Here is a 17418-nt window from a genome sequence, read left to right as displayed (position 1 = left end):
GCTTTCATGGGTGAACACCCACTTCGTCGGATGCAGCTGAAGAAGTGGGTATTCACCCATGAAAGCTTATGCTCCATTACGTCTGTTAGTCTATAAGGTGCCACAGGACTCTTTGCCGCTTTTACAGATCCACACTAACATGGCTACCCTTCTGATAAATAGAGGAGTTCAGACTCTATGGTTGTCTAACGGGAACCTTTCACCAGCACCACAATTAAACTGCCTTTAAAAAAAAATTATTGATGAACTGTATGCTACTGCAGACTACTCTGCAGTCCAATGGATCTTACAGCTTCATCAGTAGCCCCAAGACATCAGTCGCTAGTAGCCATTTTGTGTCAGTTATATTTATTAATTGGGATTATGGAAACTATTTTAAATCGATTATGACTATTGTTAACTGAAGTTAGTGCCTTTAAAATTAAAACAGCTTTTCTGAGATGCTGTATACTCTCCCAGCTAATGCTGCTGCCTCCTATAAAATGAGATTAGGGATTCACTGGGTATCCTGGATAACCTGCCCTGTCTGCATTATTGTGGACTATTGTAGCCTTTTGCAAGATGTCTAGGGACAGAGCCAGAAACAGAGGAGAAAACACAAAAAATAAGTCAGCCTGCAGAGACCACAAAAGGCACTACAGTATCGAACAACCAGGTTTGGGAAGTAACTACTGAGCTCCAAAAGTATCATATGGTTGTGGTTCTCATGTTTATTGTCCTACAATAGCTAGACACTTATGTGGCATTGTCACTACAATATTGAAGCCAAATGTATCTCGTTCCAATAGGCAATGCATTCCAAAGTGTTAAGCAAGGCATATTTTCAAAATCTTGTTTGCAAGGTGAAAGGATCTGGGTAAAAATGTAAAAAGATTACAGAATATGAGGAATATGTCTGTGTGGTGGAGCCTGCAAATATTTTTTAAAGGAACATCTTGCAAAAAATTAGATTGTGGCACATCAAAATTGAAATGTACATTAAAATAAAAATGTTGAAGGATTGGAAATATTAAGCAAATACATTTTGTCTGTATTAAACACAAACATTTTATCTAAAATGTTGGCATTCAATTAAGAAAAAGTATATATTGTGAACAAGGACTGTGAGAGTAGTTGTCAGTAGTAGCATCACAGCACCTTCTGTGCTCACTGCCTATCAGTCTCTAGCTCTGGTAGCTGCTACTAGATGGAAACCATCTGAACTAGCTCCTTCTACCTTGTTTCTGGCTCCATATATAGTAGGCTATCTCCCATTCCGAATCTATTCCTACAATTCTTGCTCTGCACATAGGAGGAGTATTTCAAAATTTCAAAAATTATGAGTCCATCCCAAATATCATGAGATTGGTCTCCCAAACGTGATTTTAAAAAGAAAAATTACATCATGCTTTTTGGTTTGTATTCTGTCTTTTGAATTCATGCAGTGCCTGTATATATGACATTATAGTGTTGCTAAGTCTGACAAATTTAGAGTGAGTAATGCAATTTTGGCCCCTGCTACAGGCACTCTTGCTAGAGGCAGACCTCTCAACAGTCCTAGGTTTTACAAGACTGTCCAACTTTGATCCCTGAAAACTCCCTGTCCTGGGTGGAGCAGAACATTTCCCACAGTCAGGGTCTCCTGGGAAGTGGGGGCAAAAGGGATAGTTTGCCCGGGGCATTTGAGAGGGATGCCAAACCAAGAGGTGTTGTGACCTGGCACACAGAATTGCAGCACCACTCAGGTATGGCCCGGTCACCCCTCTCTCAGCATCTATGGAGGAGTGGCCAGGCCAAGTCTGAGTGGTGTTGTAATCTCATGCACTAGGTTGCAATGCCAATCAACTTTTGCCCACCCTCCCCTCTATCTCCATCTACAGAGGGATGGATGGGCCGCACCTGAGGGGCACTGCATCCCACTTTAGCCACTCGAAATGTTAGGAGGTATGTAGAGGACACAACTGAGCTCAGGGGCCCATTGTGATAGTCACTGTAGAAACACATAATAAGAGACAATCTTTGCCATGAACAACTTACAAAATAGCGCATCCATGGTAGGGAGTTTGTGAAATGGGAGTTGGAGCACAGACTCACCAAACTCATCTTGAATAGGGGATACCAATGAAATGAGAACAACTTTTAATCCTAGCTGAGCTGGGCTAGATTCAGACTAGTGGTGTATTGGTGAAAGGTTCTATACCTTATTAACAATGCCTGGTAGTATCCAGTCCCCTCAAGCACTAAAGTTACACCTTTGAGAATCAGGCTTGCTTTCTGGAAATATAAATTTATTAAATCAAGTTCTGACCTTTTCAGAGCTCACACAGGCAGGGCATCCACTCTCTGGACACATCCGATGAAGTGAGCTGTAGCTCACAAAAGCTTATGCTCAAATAAATTTGTTAGTCTCTAAGGTGCCACAAGTCCTCCTACTCTTTTTGCGGATACAGACTAACATAGCTGCTACTCTGAAACCTGTCATTACACACTGGTTTCCATTAACCAAATACCAATAATTAAAAAAATCAGTAAAGCAAATATTAGGACAGAATCCATATTCACCTCTAAATGTAATGTTTTGCAATATCAGATCATTCTACAAGTTACACCAAGGTTCACATGTTAACTTTTGTACATATCTCTCTCTCTCCTGCCATGAGTCAAGATCAAGGTTGGATCCCACAACTTTTAAAACCACACGACAGACCATTTCTGCTATAGAAGATGAGAGAAAATGCATATTGGTCTTCTCTGCATAGACCAACCCAAACAGGAAGACACAACACACCTATTACCAGTGGGTTACACAAGTATTTGTGAGACAGCACAGGAATGCCAGCTGCCAAAATTCTTGTTTTTTATTCCTGGCTCTGGGAATAGATTGTGATCTAAACCACATAGCTAAACATAACAGTGTACTTGTTTGGGTCCTCTACAGCTGTGGTTTTTAAACTTTTTTTCTGGCAACCCGGTTGAAGAAAATTGTTGATGCCCATGACCCAACGGAGCTGGGGATGAGGGGTTTGGGGTGTGGGAGGGGCTCAGGGTTGGAGTGTCAGGGTGAAGGCTGTGGGGTGGGGCCATGAATGAGGGGCTCAGGGTGTGGGAGGGAGCTCTGGGCTGGGTCAGGGGGTTGGGGTGCAGGAGGTGGTCAGGGCTTTGGGCTGGGGGTGCAGGCTCTGGGATGGGGCCAGGGATGAGGGGTTTGGGGTGCGGGAGGGGACTTTGGGTTTGGGGGGGTTCAGGGCTGTGGCAGGAGATTGGGGTATGGTGTTGGGGTGTGGGCTTACCTCGGGCAGCTCTCGGGCAGCAGCACAGCGGGGATGCTAAGGCAGGATTCCTGCCTGTCCTGGCACTGCAGACCACGCTGCGCCCTGGAAGCGGCCAGCAGCAGGTCCGGCTTCTAGGCAGAGGTGCGCAAGTGGCTCTGCGTGGCTCTCGCTCGTAGGCATGGGCAGGGCGGGGGCAGCACACGAATCCCTGTGGCCCCCTGCCTGGGAGCTGGACCTGCTGCTGGCTGCTTCCGGGTCACAGTGCAGTGTCAGAACAGGTAGGGACTAGCCTGCCTTAGCCGGGCAGCACTGCCAACGGGACTTTTAATGGCCCGGTCAGTGGTGCTGACCAGAGCCATCGTGACCCAGTGCCTTCCATTCCGTGACCCAGTACTGGGTCACGACCTGCAGTTTGAAAACCACTGCTCTTCAGGGACTGAACCCAATACCTCCAGATATAACAGTATAAGCATCTTCACTAGAGCTAAAGAACCAGGAAATAAACAGTAGGAGACTCAAACTTGTACATAACTTCTAGCTGCTAGAGGGTGACTGAGTCACACTGTGCTAATATAGGTTACAGCAAGTTATTTCTGAAAGACAGTGTGCTGTGTTTAATTATAAACCAGGTTTCCATACCCAGCTCTACCTGAAGTGATCTTGTGTAAGTTCTATATTATATTATCTTTGAAAAAGCTACCCTCTGAGGTGGGCAGAGGTGCCTAGTCTGTGTGCTCCTGCCTGCTCTGTTCTGCAATGGCAACTCTCTTGTAGAGGGAGCAGGGCTGGATGTGGGACAGGGAGGGTAAAACTCTAAAACGCCTTCCCCCAACATATGGTCCCAGCACTGGGTGGCTGCACTGGGCCTAATGTTACCAGCTTTGCCTGTTGCTTTGTGGTATGCTCATTTATTAGGGTTACTTTTCTGGGGCGGGGTGGCTGGCGGGGGGGAAGGGTCTGTACTTCTGTCAATGTACTGCTTGTGTCACTTTTGTTCTCAAACAGAGCTCTAATTCTCCTGCTGCAAGTTCCCTTCCAATGGAGCTATCCTGCAGGACCTAGGTTCCCCAGGGCTGGGTTCTTCCAACCCCAGAATCAGATGAACACACACACACACATTAACAGAGCACATCTGAGAGGAGCGGGTTAATCAGCACTCTCAAGCTAACTCCTTATATGTCCCTGGACTCAGCAGGCTGGGTCAAACAGCACCGCCAAGCTGCCACCCTCATATGCCGTGGGCACCGTACTGGAATAGAGAGAGAGAGAAGCAACCAGCTTAATCATGAAAGTTATTTATTGCCAGTTAATAACCATAGGGGAGTCAAACAAACAAAACAGCTATAATATTAAATCTAACTTAAATTTGATTATAAAGGTCAGGTTTAGAAAACTATAAGTGATCACACAAGTCAAGGTCAGAAGATTTTACCTAGAGAGAGAGAGAGCTGGGTTCTCACCACTCTGTGAAGCTTGAATCTATCGAGGGTCCCAGGTAGTGATGGTAGTTGAGGGTCTGGAGTGCTGGAGACAGGCAGAGCTCCCAGCACGATCAGTCAGGAGAGGATGAAATCCAATGGAACTGATGCAGATTTGGATCCAGGCATCAGAACACTTACTTGAAGCATGGGTAGGGGTCTTTGTAGAGAAACACCAATGGTTCAAGGGAAAACACTGGATTTGTGTATGTGTAAGCTGATGGCTCAAGGGAGTATAACAAAGTTGTTTTGTTCAGGCTAGACAATGGGAGCTGATCATTCCTGGCTATGGATGGTGTTCCTTGGAGGGAGCTCACAATGCAATTAGGGAGCTTCACTATTTTGGATACCAATAAAGGATTTATTACTAGAATTGGACTGATAACTACTGAGCTGGGTGTGTGCAGGCATGGGTTCATTAACATCTGGAGCGGAGATCCCCCATCATGCGGTGCTTCCCTGCTATTCTGGTCCTAGAGTTCCATGCAGTTCTTGCCTTGGAATCTCTGTTCTCCATTCTGTATGCTAATGGAGATGCCTCCTTGTCCCATCTTCGATGCAAATGACGCTAGTGGAGTTTCCTTAATCCTGTCACCCTTATCCCAGGGGTTTAGGTATGTCTCCCTCTGCCTTTTCATTGCTTTTTGTTAGTCTTTCTTCCGATCAATTTGATTGAAGGAGAGGCTGTGGGGGGGAAGGTCTTTCATGAGTCAGACAGGCTGGGTACTGCGCCCTGGTTCCCCAAGAACACAGAGCTGCTAGGTAACACTAAGCAGCCCTGGTCACCATGGACATTTGCACCCTCCCTCTTTGAAATTTGAAATGCCAACCCTGTTGCAACACCACTCAAATCTGGCCCGTCCGCAACTTACTTTAATCACAATTTTAACAGACTGTGATTGGAACTTCTGAGCCACCCCCTACCCCCACAACTTTCTTACAGCCTTACCCATAATATATTACATTTAAGGTATAAGACATGCACAGGAGTGGACTTTGTATCAGTTCACTCAACTGAATTATGCTACTGCCTAATGCTATAGAGTGTAACATAAATGCTCTATATTCCAGCATTTAACTATTGTTTATGCACAGAAATCTCTGTTAACATCAGAGAGAGCTACCTACGTGGATCTAGTCTGTCCGTAGTTATTCAAAAATATGCCCTCAAAAAGAAATAGACACTACTTGTGGCAGCAAAGTACTAATGGGTGTTTGTATAGTATGTTCATTGTATTGCAGGATTAGTGACAGCTGAAAATAGTGTCTATTTTACAAATGATGTGAAAGTTTTATAACAAAATTTTTTGCTAAACAACATTCACAGCTGTTTTGTCACTACTGTCCATTTTCTACTATTCCAGGCTTATATAGTTCTTATGGAAGGACGTCATGTTAGGCTTCACAATCTCATAGTTTTTATTCATTCTCCTCCTCAAGAAATAAAAAAATAAGGGGACAGCATTATCACTAGTCTTACCAGGAATCTCTTTTCAGCAGGAGGAAAATAGTGCTGTGTGATTAAAATAACCTGACTTGTTGCACAGAATAATATGTTGAGGGAAGGGGAATGGTGACAGAATTATAACATATCAGTAAATGTCTACATCATATTTTGTTCGTAAAGCTTCATAACATGTAATGCATATTAAAAATAAAAGTCAACACTTTTATGTTGCCATTGTGCTTATGTTAAATGGAACATAGTCTGAGTTTTCAGACAGATCTGAAAGCTTTTCCTCTCTTTGGGCAGGAAGGACAGTGAGGTACAATTCCTATAGAAGTGGTTCTCAAATATGTTATTCTGTGGATCAGTTCTTAAAACAAAGATATTAGTGGACCAGCTCCCCTGCCACCCACCCATTCCAGATCCCACACCAAATAGCTATATGAAAATATTAGGATGGCCATAAGAAGATTAGATGAAAATAAACTCACTTTAATGAGACACTTGTCGCCATTTGATTACATTGCTCAATACTGTGTATGTGTGTTATTTAGTTCCTTTCCCTGGGTGTAGGTCTTTAATAAAAGTGTCCTCCCATTCACTGCAGCTCTTGTTGGAGTAATCTCTCCCTGTCACTTTGCAGTATAGTTTGGTCCTCCTGTGTGCGTGTGCTACCTCTCCAATTAGACTGTACGTTTTTTGGAGCCAGAACGATGGCTTTCTGCATGTTGGTACAGTGACTACTAGCACAAAGGGACACTGATCTGATTGGGTCCAAGGCACTGCATTAGAACTCAATCATGACAACAGCTTTGGCATCAGTCGCATGTTTGACTGCAGAAACCCTTGAAAAAGAAAGACATGAAGCAACTGTTCAGGGTTTGGAGAAATTCTTTTTTAGGTTAATTGGTCCTTAAATTCTCTGGAAACCATAAAAGAGTCATGTGAAATATTAACCTTTTAAATAAACTGGCAAGATTTCTCCAAACCTGTGTCTGAACTCCAATAAGTGATGCTTTGGATTACAAAGAAACCTTGCCTAGAAGCCTTTCAAAATGAGGAAAGTCTCAAAATGCTGTAATGCAGCAATCTTCCCACAAATGAAGGGGGTTTTCTCTTTTTTTTTTTCTGTAGAAAGCAAGAAGCAAGCTCAGGAAATGAGCAATGGGCTTTTCTGAAGTACACTAACAAGTTTCTGAACTCATTACAGGATTGATACTCCGAATAGTGATTGAAGCAGTCAGTGGTTTACCCACTGAAAAGCAGAACTATACTGTATTGTTGTCAGGGCATGCTAAAAATATCATTGTATTAAAGATTATTTTCTTCTCAAATAAAACAATTGCCCATCTTTTCCTGAAGAGCCCTATATTCCTATAACTTTTGTACACTTATTTGGCTGATACCATTAATATTTTACTTTTTCCATGTGATCAGACTATGTTTTTCATCTGCAGATTTTTAAAACTGAGGCGATTTAAGTCCTGAGTATTCAACAGGAAGTGAAATTATTAAAGAAAGAGAGTAATGTTAAGGGTCTGACCAAAAAGAGTTGCATTGTGTCTCAGGACCAACCGTTCAGGCAAAGGGAATGCACAAACCTGCAGGGGGTCAGAATGATTAAATTACTGTAAGATTTCAGTTACCTGAGACAGCCCCACCTGGAAAATGAATGTCTTCTGATAGTGTTACTTGAAGTTGTATGCAAATAAGGATACTTTCACTTAACAAGACCCCCTATCCAGTTTCAAAGGAATCTTTTGAAGTATTGCATGTTAACTGGAAGGAAATTGAAATGCTCTTTATCAAGGAGTGCTGAGCTTTGTTAAATATTGGGTCTGAGGTGAATTGTGTAAAAAAGAAATCAGAATAATAGTCTTATTCAAAGGTCCAGCTGAGAAATATTGTGGTCTGTACGCTGACCAAAAAGATGTCATTTTGTCTGTATCTTAACTAAACTGTTTGTCACCTGAACTGAAAGGACAACCCAGAATTTAAATGGAACAGGAAATTGAGACAACTTTGTAACATTAATGTATTGACTAATAGCAACCTGATTGTAATGTCAAAATAGCTTGGCAGAGGAAGCTCGTTGCCCAGTGGGGTCTGTGTCAGAAGTACATCAATTGTGCAGACTACAGGGCTGGGGTAAGAGTAATTAAGAAAGGTGGTGGGATTGGCTAGGATGGGATTATTAGCAGTAGTGGTACTGTGGTAGAAGTAGGCTGAGTAAACTAAGCCCAGAAGTGATCTACTGTCTGCTGTATTTGCTAATGGTTTTATTGTCAATTTAGGCACATCCCTAAGCGAGGAGTGGTATGTAAAGCTCATCACCTCAGGAATAGCCTGGAGAGGTATTGTGACTCAGAGACACACCCGTGAATCACAGCTGCTTGCTTACTTCTCCCTTGGTGCATTCAGTGGAACTTAAACTGGTGTAAATTGGCATAGCTTTATTAATTTCAGTGCAGTTATGCCAATTTACACCAGCCAGACATCTGGTCCAATATTTTCCTTAACAAAAAAGATTAGAGATCGTTTCTGCTGAGGTCTTTCCTTTACAAGCTTATTGATCCCATGGCTACAAGAAATGTGCAACTTTGGTGTTTCATATCTATTCAATAATGATCTTTCCCACATCATGTTGTGCCCTTGCTGCTGTTTTAATTTTCCCAAAGAAAGAAAGAAAACCTAAGGGTCATATTCTGATGTGCTTACTCCTCCCCATTACTCCGCTTTAAATGTGACTAAGGGGTTATAGCTACAGTGGTAGCTAGAAGGGGATTCTCTCTTGTGCACATGGTGGACAGGCTGGAGTATGTGAAAGACCCTGCTACTATTAACAGCAGTCATCACTTCTCTGATTAAATAGGGACCAACTAGGAGTCAAATGGGGTCATTTGAACTGAAAAAATTTCAGAGAGGTTTGTGTTTGCCACATCATTAGGTTTAAAGTTCTTTCACCAACAGGCTTCTTACTTCTCCCTGTAAATTGGTGGTCAAGTTGAATTCTGCATGTCCGTGTGTTCTGGCTAGGCAGAGGGAGCAGAGTAGAAAGGATTAATTTTGTCTCCTTATTCTTTGCCTCTGTCTTCTGAGCAGTTAGTTGATGTGTTTAGATCACAGTCAGCATTTAAGAACAATGTGTAGGTAGTGGGGAAAACCCATGGACTCTCACTAAACACTGAAGTTATTTTACTTGTTGCTGCCTTATCTTGTACATTTATCAGAGCACTGTGGATGCTTATGTACTGGGTTACGCAAGTAATCCTGAAATTATGAGATAATGGTTTTAATTCTAATGGTCAAATGAGATGTTGAGGATTAAGTACTCTGGTTCCATTTAATCAATGGCTGGAGTATTTTGATATTTCAGGGAAGCTGTTATTTTGTTGTTTTTTAATTAAACAATGGTTCAGGGCTAAATTGGGTGGTCAGATACATTTCCTGGTTTCTCTTCCTCCAGGAGATTTTACTGATCTTTTAGTTGTTATTATGAATATTAAATGGTGATTTTTTTAAACTGATTTATTTTATTTACAGTGTTAAGAATGCGGGATTGCCAGGCGATAGGTGAAATATTTAAAATTGACCACAGATATTATGAACTTAAAATAAAACTACCTATAGGACAGATATTTGCTTTTCAGATGACTAAATGCAAAATCACCCAGTGGCCTGGGAACTTCTTGTGTTCATCTTGACATATAATATAATCTGATAGTTTATAATAATTAGTATACAAAATTTTTCTAGACCTGCATATCATTAGGCCACATTTGTAAAATAATTCTTGCCTAGCAGTACAGTATTATGCCTGGCTTATTGCTATGTGATAATATAAGGAAAGTTCTTGTGTCCCACCATAAAATATATGTATAAGGCACAGAAATCAGTATGCCATGGGTGCCTTAAATCTGAATTTCCCAAATTTAAGTCAGAACATTAGTGTTCTAAAAGCATACTAGTCTGTATTTTAATATGAGCCTTTTTTGTGCTTCCAAAAATGAGTTGTATGGTGTCTTATGAATACTCTTATATTTCATAATCCCACATTGATTTACAATATAATGATTCGCACCCTATTAGAGCTACATGTTTTTTTTTTCCTATTATCCACAATCTATTGTGAGAAGTAGAATTTCTGAATTAAAATATTTTGTAAAAACTAATTTCTGAATCTGGAACACTATGGTCACTAGCTGAACTATAACAAATTACTAGTGGCACTGATTGATAAATGGTAGTTAGTGGGGCTCAGTGGATTATAATTTTCCATAATATTTAAAATTGTTAGAGCTCATTTAATATTTTTCAATATATATTATTTACTGTTTTTTTTTTTTTTAAGGAAGTAATTTACAAATGTAAACCCAAGCCTAATAAAAGGGTCAATGATTAATTTCAGGCACAGCCTTGCATTTAGAGGAATGTGGATATCTCCACATATCTGCTTTTACCCCCCCTTCCCTGTTGGTTTTTTGGGGACACAGTCATGGCCTACCCTACCTCCTGCCCCTTTGGGGTGTCATGAACCCAAGGGGCACATGCAGAGAGCAGTCTCTTTAGTGTATGAAGCACGGGGACCACTATGGAGCCCATTGCTGTGCCTTTCATCTTCACTTCAATCCCTGTGCAACCATGAAGCAGCAGGGAACAATCTGGCCCTAAGAAAATTAGCCCGAACAAAAGCCCCAGATCCAAACACACACGCCCAGTTTTGTGGGAGCTCAGATGCAGGTCCAGAGTAATCCCTCACCCAATCTACCCTAACTTTGTGGAAATTCAGATTCAAACTTTGCAATTTAGGCTCAGCACTAGTTAATACTCAAATGTCATGTTGTTTCTCTCATGTTTAAAAAAAAAAAACAAAAAAACCCAAATGATATGCTTCTTTAATGTACTATTGATCAGTCTGCTTACCCTTAACTACCTCCTTATTTTTTATTTATAGACTGGCCTTATTGTTGCCTGTTACCAAGGTTTTGTGGATATTGTAATAGCCTTAGCACAGTGCCCTCATGTTGATGTAAACTGGCAGGACAATGAAGGGAACACGGCTCTAATTACAGCTGCGCAGGCAGGTAAGGTTCTTTCTCTGTTTCAACTTTATGTATCAGGTTTACGGCGGTGTGTTTGTCATGGCCATCGCTTTCGGGACAAAAACTGTGACCCTTAGGAGTTTTTTTTCACAATGGCTTGTGGAATTTATAAACCCAGCGAGTCTAATCCCAATCAAAGCTCTCATGAATCGTTTACAAGTTCAGTATATATAGATAGCAAATTCAAACCATATCTTTTTTTTGTATGGGAGAGTAGCCTGGACTTATGAATGCGTCTCAGCCATTAATTATTAACAGATGGTTTTAATTATTTTAACTTAAAAAAATGAAATTTTGTTAAAAAATGTGATCCTGTGACTTTTTGATTTGTTTTTTTTCCTTTTGAATTTTCTGTTTTTCTTCCATGATAAACAACTAGTCATAATGATGTTAATACAGTATATTATGTAGCTGCAATGTGTCCATAACTATAGCTTTCTTTCACATATCTTGTACATATCTTGATGGCCTGTGGTCGTTGCTGAATATTGGAAAGAAAGTTAAGGAGCTATGTGACAGCTTGGAAGTATTTTAGCTGCAAATATGTTATTTAGTCATTCCCTATTAAGGACAAGGAATCTAATCAGATATTATGGGCCTGAATCAGTATTTACTAATACTGGTTTTATACCAGGGTAACTACATTGACTTCAGTGGAGCCACTCCTCATTTACACTGGAGTGAGGGAGAAATCAAAGAATCACTCTGCATGTTTTATCCCACCCAGAGACAAATGTGTGTTTATTCTAGCATGAATATACCCATAATCAACTAACAGTTGATTATTGTTAAAAAGTAAAATACTGTGCCTTAATTTTAAAGACTGCTGTAGTCATGTACTATAAGTGGATACGAAGTGCTAAAGTGACTCAGAAAAGAGAGGTGACAAATACGATTAGGATTTATATCGACAGGCCAAATACAGACTATTTTTGTCTGTGGTGTGGAGCCCAAAACAGGTCTGCAGCCCTACCAAGCTCTGCAGCTATGCTCATCTAAGCAAATTGTCTAGCTTGGACCTCAGAGGCAATCATGTAACAGTTAAGTGGATGCCCAACCTTCTCCCCTCCCCAGGCATGGAATTCATGATGTACTTACTGTATTTATTTGTTTCAAGTGTTGTAGCCATGTTAGTCCCAGGATGTTAAAGAGTCAAGGAAGGTGAGGTAATATCTTTTATTGGACCAACTTCTATTGGTGAAAGAGACAAACTTTCAAACTTACTCAGAGTTCTTCTTCAGGTCTGGAAAAGGTACTCAGAGTGTCATGGCTAAATACAAGGTGGAACAGATAAGGAGTTAACACACGTTGCAAGAGACGATTCAAGGCAAAGTGTGCAGTTAACCCCTCTACAGTCATAGGACAAAGGAGAGTTAGGCCATGTCTACACTACCACTTATGTTGGCAAAACTTATGTCGCTCAGGGGTGTGAAAAAAGATACTCCTGAGTGACGTAAATTTTACTGGCATAAGTGGCAGTGTGCATAGCACTATGTCGGCAGCAGAACTTCTCCCAGCGACATAGCTACCACCACTCATTGAGGTGGTTTTATTATGTCAGTGTAGAGTGGCTACATGAGCAATCTTACAGTGGCACAGCTGCTAGAGGAGACATGGCCATAGTGGGTTACTGATTGCTGTAATGGGCCATAAATCCAGTGTCTTTATTAAGTCCACAATTTTTGGTGTCTAGCAGAGTTATGAATTTAAGCTTAGTGGATCATAGTGTTGTTCCTGTGATTTTTCTATATGTCTACAAGTTAGGCACCACAAAGCTCAGGGTCACAACACCCATGTCCTTTTGTCGATCTAAGCCTTAGCCCTGGTCTACACTAGGAGTTCAGGTCGAATTTAGCAGCGTTAAATCAATTTAACCCTGCACCGGTCCACATGATGAAGCCCTTTTTTTCGACTTAAAGGGCTCTTAAAATTGATTTATTTACTCCACCCCCGACAAGGGGATTAGTGCTGAAATCGGCCTTGCCGGGTCGAATTTGGGGTACTGTGGATGCAATTAGACGGTATTGACCTCTGGGAGCTATCCCAGAGTGCTCCATTGTGACCGCTCTGGAGAGCACTATCAACTCAGATGCACTGGCCAGGTAGACAGGAAAAGGCCCGCGAACTTTTGAATTTCATTTCCTGTTTGGCCAGTGTGGCAAGCTGCAGGTGAGTGCAGAGCTCATAAGCAGAGGTGACCATGATGGAGTCCCAGAATCGCAAAATAGCTCCGGCATGGAACGAACGGGAGGTACAGGATCTGATTGCTCTATGGGGAGAGGAACCCGTGCTATCAGAACTATGTTCCAGTTTTCGAAATGCAAAACATTTGTCAAAATCTCCCAGGGCATGAAGGACAGAGGCCATAACAGGGACCCGAAGCAGTGCCGTGTGAAACTTAAGGAGCTGAGGCAAGCCTACCAGAGAGGCAAATGGCCGCTCCGACTCAGAGCCCCAAACATGCCGTTTCTATGATGAGCTGCATGCCATTTTAGGGGGTTCAGCCACCATTACCCCAACCATGTGCTTTGACTCCTTCAATGGAGAGGGAGGCAATACGGAAGCAGGTTTGGGGAACAAGGAAGATAGCTCACAGCAAGCAAACGGAGAAACCGGTTTTCCCGACAGCCAGGAACTGTTTCTCATCCTGGACCTGGAGCCAGTACCCCCTGAACCCACCCAAGGCTGCCTCCCGGACCCGCCAGGCAGAGAAGGAACCTCTGGTGAGTGTACCTTTTTAAATAGTATACATGGTTTAAAAGCAAACATGTTTAATGATTAATTTGCCCTGGCATTCGCGGCCAGTACAGCTACTGGAAAAGTATGTTAATGTGTCTGGGGATGGAGCAGAAATCCTCCAGGGACATCTCCATAAAGCTCTCCTGGATGTACTCCCAAAGCCTTTGCAAAAGGTTTCTGGGGAGGGCAGCCTTATTCCATCCACCATGGTAGGACACTTTACCACGCCAGGCCAGTAGCACGGAGTCGGGAATCATTGCAGAACAAAGCATTGCAGTGTATGTTTGCTGGCGTTCACACAACATCCGTTCTTTATCTCTCTGTATTATCCTCAGGAGAGTGATATCATTCATGGTCACCTGGTTGAAATAGGGTGCTTTTCTTAAGGGGACATTCAGAGGTGCCTGTTCCTGCTGGGCTGTTTGCCTGTGGCTGAACAGAAATGTTCCCCGCTGTTAGCCACGGGAAAGGTGGAGGGGTTAGCCACGCGGTGGGGGGAGGCAAAATGCGACCTTGGAACGAAACCAAATGTGCTATGTATGTAATGTTAACAGCAAGGTTTACCATGAAAGAGTATACCCATTGTTCTATAAAATGTGTCTTTTTAAATACCACTGTCCCTTTTTTTTTTCTCCACCAGCTGCATGTGTTTCAAGGATCACAGGATCTTCCTTCCCAGAGGCTAGCGAAGATTAGAAGGCGAAAAAAATGCACTCACGTTGAAATGTTCTCTGAGCTCATGCTGTCCTCCCACACTGACATAGCACGGACGAATGCGTGGAGGCAGACAATGTCAGAGTGCAGGCAAGCACAAAATGACCAGGGGGAGAGGTGGTGGGCTGAAAAGAGGGCTGAAGCTGATAGGTGGTGGCAGCGTGATGAGAGGAGGCAGGATTCAGTGCTGAGGCTGCTGGAGGATCAAACTAATATGCTCCAGCGTATGGTTGAGCTGCAGCAAAGGCAGCTGGAGCACAGACTGGCGCTACAGCCCTTGTGTAACCAACCGCCCTCCTCCCCAAGTTCCATAGCCTCCTCATGCAGATGCCCAAGAACGTGGTGGGGGGGCCTCTGGCCACCCAGGCACTCCACCCCAGAGGATTGCCCAAGCAACAGAAGGCTGGCATTCAATAAATTTTAAAGTTTTAAATGTTTAAAGTGCTGTGTGGGCTTGTCCTTCCCTCCTCCACCACCCCTCCCTGGCTACCTTGGCAGTTATCCCCCTATTTGTGTGATGAATTAATAAAGAATGCATGAATGTGAAGCAACAACGACTTTATTGCCTCTGCAAGTGGTGATCGAAGGGGGGTGGGGACGGTGGTTAGCTTACTTACAGGGAAGTAGAGTGAACCAAGTGGGTGGGGGCTCATCAAGGAGAAACACACACAACCGTCACACTGTAGCCTGGCCAGTCATGAAACTGGTTTTCAAAGCCTCTCTGTGCTCTTCTAATGCCCTGGTGTCTGGCTGTGCGTAACCAGCGGCCAGGTGATTTGCCCAACCTCCCACCCCGCCATAAACGTCTCCCCCCCCCTTACTGTCACAGAGATTGTGGAGCGCACAGCAAGCAGTAATAACAATGGGAATATTGGTTTTGCTAAGGTCTAAGCGAGTCAGTAAACTGCGCCAGCGAGTTTTTAAACGTCCACGTGCACATTCTACCACCATTCTGCACTTGCTCAGCCTGTAGTTGAACAGCTCCTGACTACTGTCCAGGCTGCCTGTGTACGGCTTCATGAGCCATGGCATTAAGGGGTAGGCTGGGTCCCCAAGGATAACTATAGGCATTTCAACGTCCCTAACGTTATTTTCTGGTCTGGGAATAAAGTCCCTTCTTGCAGCTTTTGAAACAGACCAGAGTTCCTGAAGATGCGAGCGTCATGTCCTTTTCCCGGCCATCCCACGTTGATGTTGGTGAAACGTCCCTTGTGATCCACCAGTGCTTGCAGCACTATTGAAAAGTACCCCTTACGGTTTATGTACTCGCCGGCTTGGTGCTCCGGTGCCAAGATAGGGATATGGGTTCCGTCTATGGCCCCACCACAGTTAGGGAATCTCATTACAGCAAAGCCATCCACTATGACCTGCACATTTCCCAGAGTCACTACCCTTGATATCAGCGGATCTTTGATTGCGTTTCCTACTTGCATCACAGCAGCGCCCACAGTAGATTTGCCCGCTCCAAATTGATTCCCGATTGACTGGTAGCTGTCTGGCAGTGCAAGCTTCCACAGGGCTATTGCCACTTGCTTCTCAACTGTGAGGGCTGCTCTCATCTTGGTGTTCTTGCCTTGTTCTATCCTTGTTCTTGCGCCTCAAGGCAGGGGAAAGCAAGTCACAAAGTTCCATGAAAGTACCCTTACACGATGCGGTCCCACCAGTCTGTGCTTGTTTTCCGGGATCAGAATCGGCGTTCCACGGCATGAACCTGCCCCATAAGCACCATGATGCCCACATTGCCAGGGCCCGTGCTTTGAGAGAAGTCTTGTGTCCATGTCCTCATCACTCTCATTACCACGTTGACGTCGCCTACTTGCCCGGTTTCGCTTTGCCAGGTTCTGGTGCTGCGTATACTGGATAATGCACATGGTGTTTAATGTGCTCTTAATTGCCAAAGTGATCTGAGCGGGCTTCATGCTTGCCATGGTGTGGCGTCTGCACAGAAAAAAGTCGCGGAACGATTGTTTGTTGTTACTCTGACGGAGGGAGGGGCGACTGACGACATGGCTTACAGGATTGGCTTATAGGGAATTAAAATCAACAAAGGGGGTGGCTTTACATCAAGGAGAAACAAAAACAACTGCTACACAGAATGACCGCCTCAAGGATTGAATTCAAAACCCTGGGTTTAGCAGGCCAATGCTCAACCCACTGAGCTATCCCTCCCCACGGTATTTCAGGCAAGATTAAATCTCTGTTAAACTTTTCAAGGTGCCCCTGACAGACCTCACCGAAATGATTGTTGGACACTGATTTCACGGAGGGAGGGAGGGAGGGGGGAGCAAATGAATACAAAAAAAAATCTGGTCTCTTTCTTGTTTTGATCCACTCCATCTATCTTTTACATCTTTGGCTGGCATCAGATGGTGCAGTAGGACTGCTAGCCATCCTCATCTCCTGGCTGCTTGGCAGAAGATGGTGTAATAGGATTGCTGGCCATCCTCATCTCCTGCCTGCTTGGCAGAAGATGGTCCAATAGGACTACTAGCCATTCTCATCTCCTAGCTGCCAGAGGACTGCCGGCAGGACTAAAGAGAATGACCTGGTCGAGTCCCTCCTATTTCAGTTCCTGCACCATGTCTGCCCAGGCGCTCCTTACTGAGGCAGCCAGGAGCACCTCGGACATGATGACAATGGTTATCAGGCCTATTGCACCGTCTGCTGCCACAAAGCAATGAGCTGCT

General features: G+C 43.4%; 1 protein-coding gene and 1 long non-coding RNA gene across 7 annotated transcripts in view; one reads left to right on the top strand and one right to left on the bottom strand.

Moving 5' to 3' along the window:
• Positions 1-17418, bottom strand: part of LOC125632014 (uncharacterized) — an 83449-nt gene that overhangs the window by 3026 nt on the left and 63005 nt on the right. For 2 of the 6 annotated variants that reach the window (XR_007355136.2, XR_007355139.2), the window contains exon 4: positions 4530-5413. The exons of 1 other annotated variant lie outside the window; for it this stretch is intronic. This is a non-coding gene — a long non-coding RNA (uncharacterized LOC125632014). Of the gene's footprint in view, positions 1-4529; positions 5414-15572; positions 16670-17418 lie in introns of those variants that run through there. 3 more of the 6 variants (XR_012667088.1, XR_012667089.1, XR_007355138.2) reach the window with 2 other exon arrangements.
• The window catches only part of ANKRD33B (ankyrin repeat domain 33B), a 107499-nt gene that overhangs the window by 54582 nt on the left and 35499 nt on the right, over positions 1-17418 (top strand). Inside the window, exon 2 of the mRNA XM_048839604.2 lies at positions 11131-11260. Coding sequence (XP_048695561.1) covers positions 11131-11260 — 130 coding nt within the window. The remainder of the gene's footprint in view (positions 1-11130; positions 11261-17418) is intronic.

Source organism: Caretta caretta, chromosome 2 (assembly GCF_965140235.1).
Source record: "Caretta caretta isolate rCarCar2 chromosome 2, rCarCar1.hap1, whole genome shotgun sequence".
NCBI lineage: Eukaryota > Metazoa > Chordata > Testudines > Cheloniidae > Caretta > Caretta caretta.
Note: the sequence above shows the minus strand (reverse complement) of the source record. Positions and strands in the feature narration are given on the sequence as shown.